Source organism: Eptatretus burgeri, chromosome 1 (genome assembly GCF_056783735.1).
Source record: "Eptatretus burgeri isolate ZD-2024b chromosome 1, Ebu_testis_v1, whole genome shotgun sequence".
In the NCBI taxonomy this organism is placed as follows: Eukaryota; Metazoa; Chordata; class Myxini; order Myxiniformes; family Myxinidae; genus Eptatretus; species Eptatretus burgeri.
In genome coordinates, this window is record NC_140961.1 from 50101682 (window position 1) to 50113850 (window position 12169).

Below are 12169 nucleotides of genomic sequence, written 5' to 3' on the forward strand. Positions count from 1 at the left end.
TGAAATGCAAGAAGGAAGAATAAGGAAGTACAGGGGAGGAAGAATGTGGGAAATGCAATTCGGTGCTGGTTCAGAATATTAATTGTTTTTGGTGAGCGACGGGTGGTTGGTGGTAAATCATAAGAGAATGAGTAGATTTGAGTGATGAGGAAGACGGATGCACCGAAGGATGAGAATAAATCTGCGGGGTTGAAAAAGACCTCCTGGATGAAAGATTAGTTATTGAATTGATGTTTGGTGAAGGGGATTATTGGTGTGGATGAGAGAGGTGGGGAGGGAGCACTGTTGGAACAGGCCGATGGGGTATTGAAAGTAGCAGAGGGAAGGATGGGGTAAAAAAGACATCACACCGGGGATACACAAACTAACCTCAATGCATGCCCCCAAACTCTTAAACAAGGGGCAAAAGTCTACCTACACATCGACAAATGAAATAACTCATCCTCAGGTCTCCTATGTGCCCATGTATGCTCTCCCCCAGGGAACATTTGCAAAACCATCACAATATTCATTTAAATTACCATACACCCCTTAAGGCCCTGTCACACATTGACGATTTAGCTAGCATATGCCTGACGTATGCAAAATTTGGCTAAAACGCTGGCACACGTCGAATACGTTATGGGTAAGTTTGTATACGTTAAGAGCACGCTGGCATGCGTCGTAGTACGCTGGCTTTTTTTTCGTAGTATGCTGGCATTCGTCTTTGTACGCCAAGGTGTTAGATAAATTTTCCATGCTTGAAATTTTTCGACGTATGCCAGCGTATGAGTCACACGTTCCGCATAATGCTGGCCATAAGTTGTAGGCACATTACGCGATCGTTGACACAAGTCGACACATGTTACTTGTAAGTTACTCATAAGTCGAAACACATCGAGGTAATGTTTAGCGTACCCGAAACTTATTTCTAACCTATGAGTAACGTGTTGTAGGCACGTTATGCGATCGTTGACACATGTCGACACACGTTACTTGTACGTTACTCATAAGTCGAAACACGTAAAGGTAATTGTTAGCGTCAGTGTTCCAGACTCCCTGGTTTTGTTTTTTCATTATTTTTTTTCTTTGGTATGATGGTGATGTTGACACTTCGATTTCTAGTGCGGTTATAATATAATATAATTAATAGGCTGCCGCTCAACGATTTAAATCGTAACCGCACTAGAAATCGAAGTGTCTACATCACCGTCATACCGAAGAAAAAAAACAAAAACAAAAAAAACAGGGAGTCTGGAACACTGACGCTAACCATTACCTTGACGTGTTTCGACTTATGAGTAACGTACAAGTAACGTGTGTCGACGATCGCGTAACGTGCCTACATAACAACTTATGCCAGCGTTTGTGGAATGTGTGTCATACGTCGAGTACGTCGAGAAATCTTCAACATGCTGAAAATTTCTCGACGTACTCAGCGTATGACGACATATGCCAGAAAACTACGACGTATGTCAGCATGCTCTTAACGTATACAAAACTTACCCATAACGTATTCGACGTGTGCCAGCTTGGTTCGGCAAATTTTTCATACGTCGGCATATGCTGGCTAAAACGTCAAGGTGTGACAGCGGCTTCACACTTCGATGTCTAGTGCGGTTATGATTTGAATCGTCGAGCCGCAGCCTATGAATAGCCTACGCCACGTGATCGTCGGCGATACGCTGCCGTGTGCTATGCATAAGTTAGACTCGTTGGGCATAGGTTGTGAACGCCGATAACACGCTCAACATTCGTTGGTATAATTTATCTATATGCGATTAAAACGTTCTGTGTACGTTGCTAATACGTTATGCATATGTCCAACACGTTATTATATGCCCAAAACATTAAAAAAAACATAATAGTTCAGCGTACGCCAGCGTTTTACATACATTTTGAGACCTTGCCATATGCTGGCTAAAACGTCAAGGTGTGACATCCCCTTGACCGAAGCTCATGGAAGTGTTTGAGCAAACGTTTAAACAATGGACAAGCTCAGAGAACCAAGTCTGCTTTGGAATTGACGCAGAGACATTTGGCTTTCCTTATCCTACGTTAATTGGTCTGTCAGTTGTCCATGTGTAATCACTCAAATGTGCACAAGCCTCTTTAAATTGTATAATGGTGCATGCAACATCCATGCGAACGATTCAAAGTATCCTGCTGATGAGGAAGAGTTGCCTTTTTCTGTGTCGTTAACCATTGGCTGTCTAATTCTAGGACGTAACGCCCTGCACGTGGATGTAGACGTTCCTTCTGGCTTTATCTACTGGTGTGACTACAAGCCAAATGCAGGTGCAAATGGAGTTTTTCGCATCAAACCCGATGGTGCTGGATTTGAGACTGTTGTCGGTATGGGCATTGGATCCCGAGGTATACGTGGGATTGCAATCGATTGGATAGCAGGTAAGTTATCTTGTTAACCCTCTTCGTTTGACACTCTTTTCTAAGGTTCAATGTTGACCTGTACTTCGACGTCCACCCATGCCCCTTCTGCTTTGTCAAGTCATATGAGATTCTCTTCTGCTCCATTTGCCCCTCCCTGAGCCTCAACTCTCTTTCCAATGAGAGCATTTTTAATCACCTCAGTTGGACCTTAACAAAATAGATATAAAAGATTCTCTTCCAGATTTGTAGCAAAACTAACTTTACAATGAAAACCCTGAAGTTTTTTTGTTTTTTTTGGTATTGGCCACTTCTGGATGAGACATCATTGCCATTTAGAGATGGAACTTTACCTCTCTCTTTAATTGGTCAAGACAGAAGAAATCCATCAATTTGGCCTCACAGGGGTCTCCAGCTACACTAATCCCGATGTCCTGATAAATGTGAAACCACTACGTGTGTGTGTGTGTGTGTGTGTGTGCGTGCGTGCGTGCGTGCGTGCGTGTGTGCGTGCGTGCGTGCAGGGGTACTGATTGGGGGAAGGGAAGGGGGTAACCACCCCAGGGCCTGGACTTGGTAGAGGCCCACAATTATTCCTTAATTTTTTTTGTTTCATTATGAGAGTATAGTTATAAATAATTACTTTGCCATGGGGCGTATTATACTATTGCTACCCTCCCTCATAAAATATACTACTGTGAGAACAATTTACATAATGATAATTGTGGTAATGACGTCATGATGTAAATGCAAACCCCGATAAGTTTATTACAGCCATCCTGCAACATACAGGGCTCAGCTCCCTCATTTTCACCACCCCTGAAGTGACTACCTACTTCCGTGTCTACCACACAGAGGTCAGCCGCATTACATCTGAAGCGTACATATTACATTTCCATTCTTCCAAAAAAAAAAAAATAACAATAATAATACACAGGAACAATCGCAAACAATAATAATAATAATAAAGAAAACGTACAACTTCACGGCTCAAAACGAGTCGGGGGTTTAACCATCCTGCGAGAGCGGGTAGTAGTAAAATTGCTTGGATGAGACGATAAATGAGTGCTTGGTCTGTTGTCGAGACGTATGTTAACCTGAGTGAATACTTCATCTCGCGGCATATTTGGAGTGTTTATCACATCAAAAACAAAACACTCATTCTCACGGCTGTCCATGTTGTACATCTGCTGAGACTGACTGTTCATAGTGCTGAGGCTTATGTTGTTCAATGGAATGCATTTCACAAGATGGAGCCCTACCTCTCCTGGTCTGGTATCTTTGTTGTTGTGCCTGCCTCAATCTTGTAGACAAGCACAGTTTGGCCTAGTGACCTAATTTCCCACCTGCCATGCATGGATCATTTTGAGCAAGGAAATGGATCCTCCCAATTGGGTGTCTCCACAGTTCTTACAAGATGCTGGTTTTCTGCTGAAAGCAGAGACGTTGGTACATTTCTCGGCATGCATCACACTGCCATTGGGGCGGGTGCTAGAAGTATTCATGGTTTGGAGATGAGCAAGGTACATGGACGTAGCTTCATGGGCTCGGCCCAGCTCCAGCGCTCCAGCCACAGTGAAATGCTTATCCTTGGAAAGGAGTTCTTTTTGAAACTCTGGGATAGTTGTAGTTGCAATCATTTGTTCTACGATACTTTCGTTCTCTTCACTCATAGAAAAGTCACATTACTTTGCCAGCAAGCAACAGCAACTGAGGAATGAATCCAATGTCTCACCTGGTTCCTGTTTAGAGTGGTGTAGTTTCAGCCGTGACACACGAAAGTTGTCTGCAGGTTCCAAGTCTTCAATAAATCAGTTGAATACGTAGTCCAGATCCTTCTTCTGTGCCTCAGTGAGGGTCCACGAGTAGTACTTTTGAAGACCACGTTCCCTGATCTGGAAAAGGATGTGTGCGACTTTGTTCTGGGCAGAAATGTCCTTCACAATGAAGTACAACTCCAAACGTTGTCAGAACAATCGAAAAGCGCTGGCCGTGTTCAGAGCATCCGAGTCCATGGATGGCACATCAGTGGCAGACATGATGGTCGCCGTGTCAATTAAACAAAAAATATTGATTCTGGCAAGATGTCAGTTGGAACAGCAAATTTAACGGTACAGGTGATGGCAAGAAGTTTACCGCTGCTACCATGTCATGTATTGATGTTTGGGTTTATCGATGACGAGGATTGCAAACGATCCGATAAGTTTATTGCAGCCGTCGGGCTCTGCTCCCTCGTTCACCACCACCGGAAGTGACTAACTACTTCCGTGTCTAACACACAAAGGTCAGCTGCATCACATCTGAAGCGTACATATGACAAATAACACCCCAATTTCCCACAGCATGTGCTTCTGACGCCGAAAATACGAAAACCTCCATATTGGTTATTTTTTTTAAATATGGGTATTTCCGTGTACATGTGGAAGAGTTTCACCCATGAGAGCAAAGATCTCTGGTGATCTGTACACGACGGCACGGCAAAGTTCCAAGCAATGACAGTGGAACATCATGTGACATCAGAGGAATTGATTTGCTCGTCTAAACGCAGTACATACTGTACACTGTACTGTGCAGTCTGTACTTATAATTACTTGTAAAAAGTCAGCCAAGGTAGCAGGATAAAGAAGCACAGAAAGGCTCTCGCACTCTGTTCCAGGTCGATGTAATTAAGGCCACTTAGGCCAGTAGCTCTCTTCTCAAGTGACTGGCGACCTACTATTCCACAAGTGACGGAAACAATTTGTGAGAAATGTCAAGGTGTTAAAGCTATTGATGAGATAAATGAACAATTTCTTAAGGGAATTGAAAGTGAAACAGAGAGAGATGGTGGATCATGAGCACAAGGCCATGAACTCTCACAGGACGTTGAGAGTAGCCTCAAATTCCAATGTGCAAACTTTGGCGTCGGCCAATTCCCTGAAATTCCAACCCAGACAGAAGTAGAAAACTATGTGAGAGGAGGCCGTCAGAAATATCCGAAAGATCACTACTATGTATAATCGAAAGAAACCAAATCACTACTATGGGGCTCTGAAATATTCTGCAATATCTGCAATATACAACTAAATCCTAATATGAGACGTCTTCACTCAGTCACAAAAACAGACAAAGGGAAAGATCAAATAAAAGAAAATCCCTACTCTATGCCGGCACTCAGCTTTGCATCCAGAAATTGCCTTTAGGAATCTGGTGGTCATCGAACCTCAGTCACTGCGCGCGAAACACACAAGATGGCGCGGAGTCGCTTTCCACAGCCCCACGTACATGAAGTAATTTGTGCGGGCAGTCCTCTTTCGCTCTCCACTCCGTCAAAAACGCCAAAAGCCCCACACACTTCCTGCTGCCACACCTCCTCCTCAGGATCCAAACTGCCAACACTGCTCTCTCTGTACCAGGTCCACACACACCAAAATAGCACCACCCTCCTCCTCGATCATACAACAAGAGAATGCTGAGAGAGAGCCAAGAGACATGCTCTTCTTCCTTCCCTCTCCTCCAAAGCACACAAACTCCACGACCCAGTTGAAGAAACATTGGCTAGCGTCCTCAACTCCAAGAGCCAGCCGAACAGACAATGGCTTCAAGCACAAGAGCAAAATTGCACCGGCACGAACAATGAAAATCACACAGATTTCTTGTCTGTGCAAAAGACAAAAGTGGCTCCTCATCCTCTTGCTCGAAAGTGCACCAAAAAGGCCAGCCTTCTCCTCACAGGCATAAACCAAAGATTGCCAACTTTCCTCCTTGATCAAAAAACCCCCCAAGAGACGGTCTCTTTTGTTCCCACCACCCTTTCTCACGAGAACCTTCTGCCTAACGTCACCCTGACCAATCATGAACCTTGGGGGTGTGGCCTGCCAGAGACGATTCCTGGGAGGCGGGGTTTAGTCTCCTCGGGAATGTTCGGGTTCTGTCTGCAGTTGGGTCGGTGGTGCTGGTTGTTGTTGTTGTTGTTGTTGTTGTTGTTGTTGTAAAAACATTGTGTTTTTTATGGCTGGCCTTGTAAATGTAAAAACGTAGGAAAAGGTCACAGGGGCAATCACAGACTCGGAGAAACGAGCCTTAGACACTACCTCGTTAACACAACACCACCCCCTCCCATCCCCCAATGTGGTGACACGTAAACAATCTTAAGCTCACAGTCTTCCCTACTTAAGTTCCTTCGAGATGTCTCCGATCCATCTACAGTCCGTGCTATACTATTCAATCCTATCTTGAATATGGGATTCCTCCATCTACCCCCACAAATGTAACTATATCCGTGTGTGTGTGTGTGTGTGTGTGTGTGTGTGTGTGTGTGTGTGTGTGTGTGTGTGTGTGTGTGTATGTATATGTATATATATATATATATATATATATATATATATATATGTGTATATATATATATATATATATATATATATATATATATATATATATATATATATATATATATATATATATATATATATATATATATATATATATATATATATATATATATATATATATATACTTAACTTTATCCACTTCTCTCATAACACATCTTTCTCTTTTCGTTTTTTTTTTTCTCCTTCCTCCATAACTTCTCTTCCATCCTTTTTATTTCCCACCCCTTACTTTATCATCTGTACTTAATTTCAGATCAATGTTCTATACCCATAGATTTATGCTCGACTATAAAGATGACAATAGCGCAACATTACACAAAGACAATGTTTTTGCCTCTTTTCTCTCCCTCTAGGCAACTTGTATTTTGCTAACGCCTTCTCGGTGGAGACGCATCTTGAAGTACATCGCATCAATACTACATTTCGCAAACTGTTGTACAAAGCAGTGGCTGAAAAGCCTTGGCACCTCGTCGTATGTCCACGAAAACGCTTTCTTTTCTGGGTCAATGCTGGACAACAACCATCCATCGTTCGTGCTCTGTTGGATGGGTCAAATCGCACAACACTCCTGTCAGATGGCTTGGTTTCTCCTCGTAGTTTAGCCATCGATTACTCAAGTGATTGGGTATACTGGGCTGATGATGGACTAGATCGGATTGGTCGCGTTGCATCTGATGGTTCCCGTTGGCAGGTGGTAATGGAGGGCCGGCAATATCCCACACCTTTTGGTTTAAGTATCTACCAAAATTACCTATTCTGGGTGGACAGAAACCTTCGTAAGGTGTGTAATGCAGCTTATGGTCATCTTCCCAGATTCATTGAGAAATGTTTCTATAATACTAATCATTAAATTCATTCATAATTTTCCACAAGCCAATACAGCCATGATATACCTCATAACTTCTTAATATATTCGCTACAACAAGAATGTAAAATTGTAGCACCATGTTGTAGCACCATGTAGTAGCAATAGATGACCATGTCTATCTCCCTCTATGTCTCTCATATATCTGGTCCTTCAAGGTCTCTTCTGTATATCTGTTCATTTCAGGTGCTGCAGTCCAGCAAGGATCCTAATACTGATAGAGAAACACCAACGGTGATTCGTGATGACCTCGAAAATCTACAGGATGTGGTTGTATTTGACTCCCATGTTCAGCCCACAGATGAAAACCTCACTAATCACAACCCCTGTCAACAGAACTATGGAGGTTGTCAGCAACTCTGCATTGCGCTGCCCAATCAACAGCAGGCGCGGTGTGCCTGTGCACACGGCTCTCTCAATAATGACAATGTCAGCTGCATGACGGACTCATCTGATTACATTGTTTTCGCAACAGAAAATTCCATCCAGAGTATGCAGTTTGAGCCAAAGGTCTGTACATTACAAAGGAGTTGGATTGTTGTTGCTTTCATCATTCCAATGCTCACAAATTACGTACTCTTTTTAGACATCATACATGGTATTTGTCTGCACAACAGCCATAAGTGGATTATGTATTTTTCCTTCATCAAAAGGCTCGTCTTCAAATCTCATCCTAATCATTGTGTGCTCCTGGTGGCACATGACTATAATAACCAGGAAAGATTAATTTTGCGGAATATGAGATTGGAATTTGGAAATTAATACAAACTTGTTTTCTCAGGAAATGTTCTGAAACAACTGGCTTGACATTCCTTCCGAAGACTACAACAAAACTCCATGATGCAATTACTTCCCATAAATCACCAACATGCCAATTTATATTTGGTTGCAATTCCTTCAGGAATAAAAGCCAAATGAGCCAGCTCAGTATCCTGGCAGTGCCTCAACATTATGTGCTGTTTATATGAACATCTCATGAGACTTTTTTTATTACAGAAAACCCTTAACTTTTCAAGATATATTCACTGGATTTAATTGACCAGAGGTGACCTAAAGGTTGCATTCTTCTTTGCAATCCTTCTTGGATGTTTGTGAACGTGATGGGTTAATTATTTGGGTATTTCGGGATTTGTGCATCACACACTTGATATTTTTACCCTTAAAATCCGTTTTTCCTTTTACCCTAAAACTCAGACTCAATTTCTTTAATATTCTGTACCTCATGGAAGAGCTAGAATGTCCACCGGATCAGGACACAACATAACAAAAAGAATGGCAGAAGGAAAAGAGGGAAATGCCAACAGCAGGGCTGAAGGAGAAAATACACGGTGATGGACAAACAAGGGATGTGGTTAAAGATGAGGGGGAGGGAAGAATGCAGGGGGTGGACAAGATGCAGACAGAAACAAAATTGGTGGAGGGGGATTGGGGTTCATTTAACGAGTGCAGAAAAGATAATGGTTTTGGATGGAAGATGATCGGAGATGGTGGCGAATAGCTCTCTTGAAGACATCGAGGGAAGAATGACATTGAAGTGAATGTGGAAGTTGATCCCACAGGCAGGAAAAGAAAGAGGAACAAATGATTGGAGGTGAGCAGTTATTCTGGACAATGCATGGAGAGAAAGCAGAGGGTGCAAGACCAGAAACTAGGCGGAGGAAGACAGAATGCCCACCGACCTTTCGGTGAAGGCAAAGTGATTGGCCCATGGACTCAGCTTCATCGTGGGAGATTCCAGTAATACTGACAGCCTTCATTTCCACAGTGTCAAGCTGAGCAAAGTGTGAGGCAGTGGTGCCAGCCCAGAGGGGAGAGCAGTATTCCATCAAACTGTGGATGAAAGCCTTGTAGGTGCAAAGGTGTTCAGGTGTGCAAAGGAAGGACTTTCTATGACAGATGATGCTCGGTCAGCAACTGGCTTTGGAGGCCAACAATGAAATGTGGTGTGACCAAGAAAGATCATGAATAAGAGTGAGACCCAAGAGTTTGAGTGACTGAACTTCTTTGAGAGGATTGTTGAGAAAGTAGATGTGAGCATTTGCCTTACTGTCCACTGTCCTTTTGGAGGAGAGATAGAGATAGATATGAGAGTGTGGGATTTCTCAGGATTGAAGGACATATTCCAAGTGTTTCACCATTTTGTGATTTTGTCAAAGTCTGAAGAGAGGTTAGAGGCTGCTGCCTGTCTATCTGAAGGAAGATGAATGTCATGATAGAGGATGGAGCCTAGAACACTGCCTTGGGGAACTCCAGCCTTGACAGGGAGAGGAGATGAAAGCATTCTGCTGAGAGTCGCACATTGGTTATGAGAGTGGAGGATGTTAGCGACCGAAGAATGAAGTCGGCCTTGGACATCATAGGCAGAGTTTGGAGAGTAAGGCAGGATGTCAGACTGTGTCAAAAGCTCGAGATATGTCCAGAGAGATGGCCCTGAACTCATGTCCTGACATTGAGCCCTGCCTCCATCCATTGTTAGATGAGTAGAAGCAGCATGTCCAAGATAGAGTTAGCTGATCTGAATCCGATTTGATGATCTGAGATCAGGTCGTTGGAGAAAAGGAATCATTTTATGTCAGCTGCGATGATGCATTCCATGACCTTGCTGATAATTCGAAGTTCGCTAATTGGGCTGCAGTAAAGGGGATCTGTTTTTGCACCTTTTTTAGTGTGTCCTGAATTATTATTTTTGGAAAATTATTTGTGTAAACCAGAAATAAACAATATTTTTGCTGTTCTGCACTTCTGTATGGGAGATGAATTTCGAAGATTTCCTGAGTGAGGTTGGATGAACACGACATCGAAAGGATGAACAACTATCCTGCTTTCTTTTGTTTTGACTTATGCAAAGTTGCAAAACATATCACACATGTCTTTTGGCTACATTTTTGAGGAAAAGGCAATCGGCACATTGGCCTGTAACATGATCTGTAGTGTGGGTGTAGAAATGGAACTTTAACTCCATTATTTTTTTAACAATGGCACTCTTTTGTTTCCAGCGATCTCAGACAATACATTACTCCATAATAGGGAAGTATAGAAATGATCAGAAGTATCACCTGAAGTTGAAGAGCAAGCCGTATTGTCAAATGTTTATGATTTCATGATTAACATTTTTTTTTGAGAACAAACATTCTAAAAATGCAATGCATACAAATGTTTTTTTAAAAATTGTGATTCATTTGGAAACAGTTTTTATAACATTGTTCTGTTTGTCTATAATCTATCTTCCCGACAGGACCACGGCCGTCCATTCCCTCCAGTGCACGTGACATCCATCGCTGTTGCTTTAGACTTTGACGTATCTGGTAGGAAGATATATTTCAGCCAAATCCTCAGCTCCTCACATGGCATCATCAGCTCACTGAACATTGACTCACCAATGGATGCACCAGTTGTCATTCACAGCGGTTTGTTTTCCCTCCATTGACCACCTCTTTTTGTTATTTATGGTGTTCCTCAGTTTTGATGTCAAAGATTTTCACCTCTGGTGTTTCTTTCGCCATATTTTGTTGCACTTCATTGATCCAACTCTCATGAATATATATATTTTTATAGATATATATTGTTACGGATTTTAGAATCCGGTCTGATGAATGCATCCACACATCCGGTCCTCAGACAGTTATTTCCTTCAATGAATGTTCAGATTAGCCCCATCCCCATATCTAATGGGTTCTTAAATGTGATGCGTTGAGAAGGGTAAAGAATAGATCCCCTCTCTTATGGGAAGCTTTTTTCTTTATGACACACGTTCACACACGTTTCTTTCACGAGCTCTGAAGCCCGCCCTCATTTTTCCTCAGCAACATTCTTTCATGAGCTCTGAAGCCCGCCCTCATTTTTCCTCAGCAGCAATCTTTTGTGAGCTCCGACACCTGCCTTTTTTGAGAGTGCACGGGTCGTCATGGTAACCGTGCCCGAGTGGGGTGGGGTGAGCTTGGGACGGACGGCACCCCGCAGAGAAGGCCCGGGGATATAAAAATGAGTGAGAGAAAGCGTGAGGTACATTCTGTGAGGAGAGACGTTCTGAGATATAAAAAAGTGAGGAAAAAGTGAAAGAAGGACGTTCTGAGAGGAGAGAGACGTTCTGAGGAGAAAAAGTGTGAAGAGAAAAAGTAAGGAGGGGAAAAAAGCGTTCTGAAGAGAAAAGCGTGAGGAGAGGAAAAGCGAAAGGAGAGAGGAAAAAGTAAAGGGCAAGAGAAGCGACCAAGAAGTGGGTGTCGAACCAGCGCCGAAGAGACAATTCGCCCTTCCAGTGCTTCGGCAAGCGAGCGTGTGGTGCACGTGTGGGTGTGAGCAGTGCTGCCAACAAGTGAGGCACAGGTTGATCACCAACAACACCAGGGTCTCAACCTGCGACGGACGATCTCGGTGCCCTTCAGACTTTGACTGGTGTTCAAGGCTGCCCCGCGAGAGGGTGCACGGCAAAGCTGGGTGCTGGCGACAGACGTGACATGCACACATGCGTTTTCTGGACGTTTTTGCTTCATGGACGACTTTCTGGTGAGCGAGACGATTCTCCCCCTCCGCTCCCCCTGAATGACCTGCTGGGTACCCTTGTCTGCGT

The 12169-nt window shown here is 43.1% G+C and overlaps 1 protein-coding gene across 3 annotated transcripts in view; it reads left to right on the plus strand.

The window, feature by feature from the left end:
* The window catches only part of LRP2 (LDL receptor related protein 2), a 350948-nt gene that overhangs the window by 149131 nt on the left and 189648 nt on the right, over nt 1–12169 (plus strand). For all 3 annotated transcript variants that reach the window (XM_085883670.1, XM_085883668.1, XM_085883669.1), the window contains exons 38-41: nt 2203–2388; nt 7091–7518; nt 7789–8112; nt 10838–11009. In XM_085883670.1, the coding sequence (XP_085739796.1) occupies nt 2203–2388; nt 7091–7518; nt 7789–8112; nt 10838–11009 (1110 nt within the window). The remainder of the gene's footprint in view (nt 1–2202; nt 2389–7090; nt 7519–7788; nt 8113–10837; nt 11010–12169) is intronic.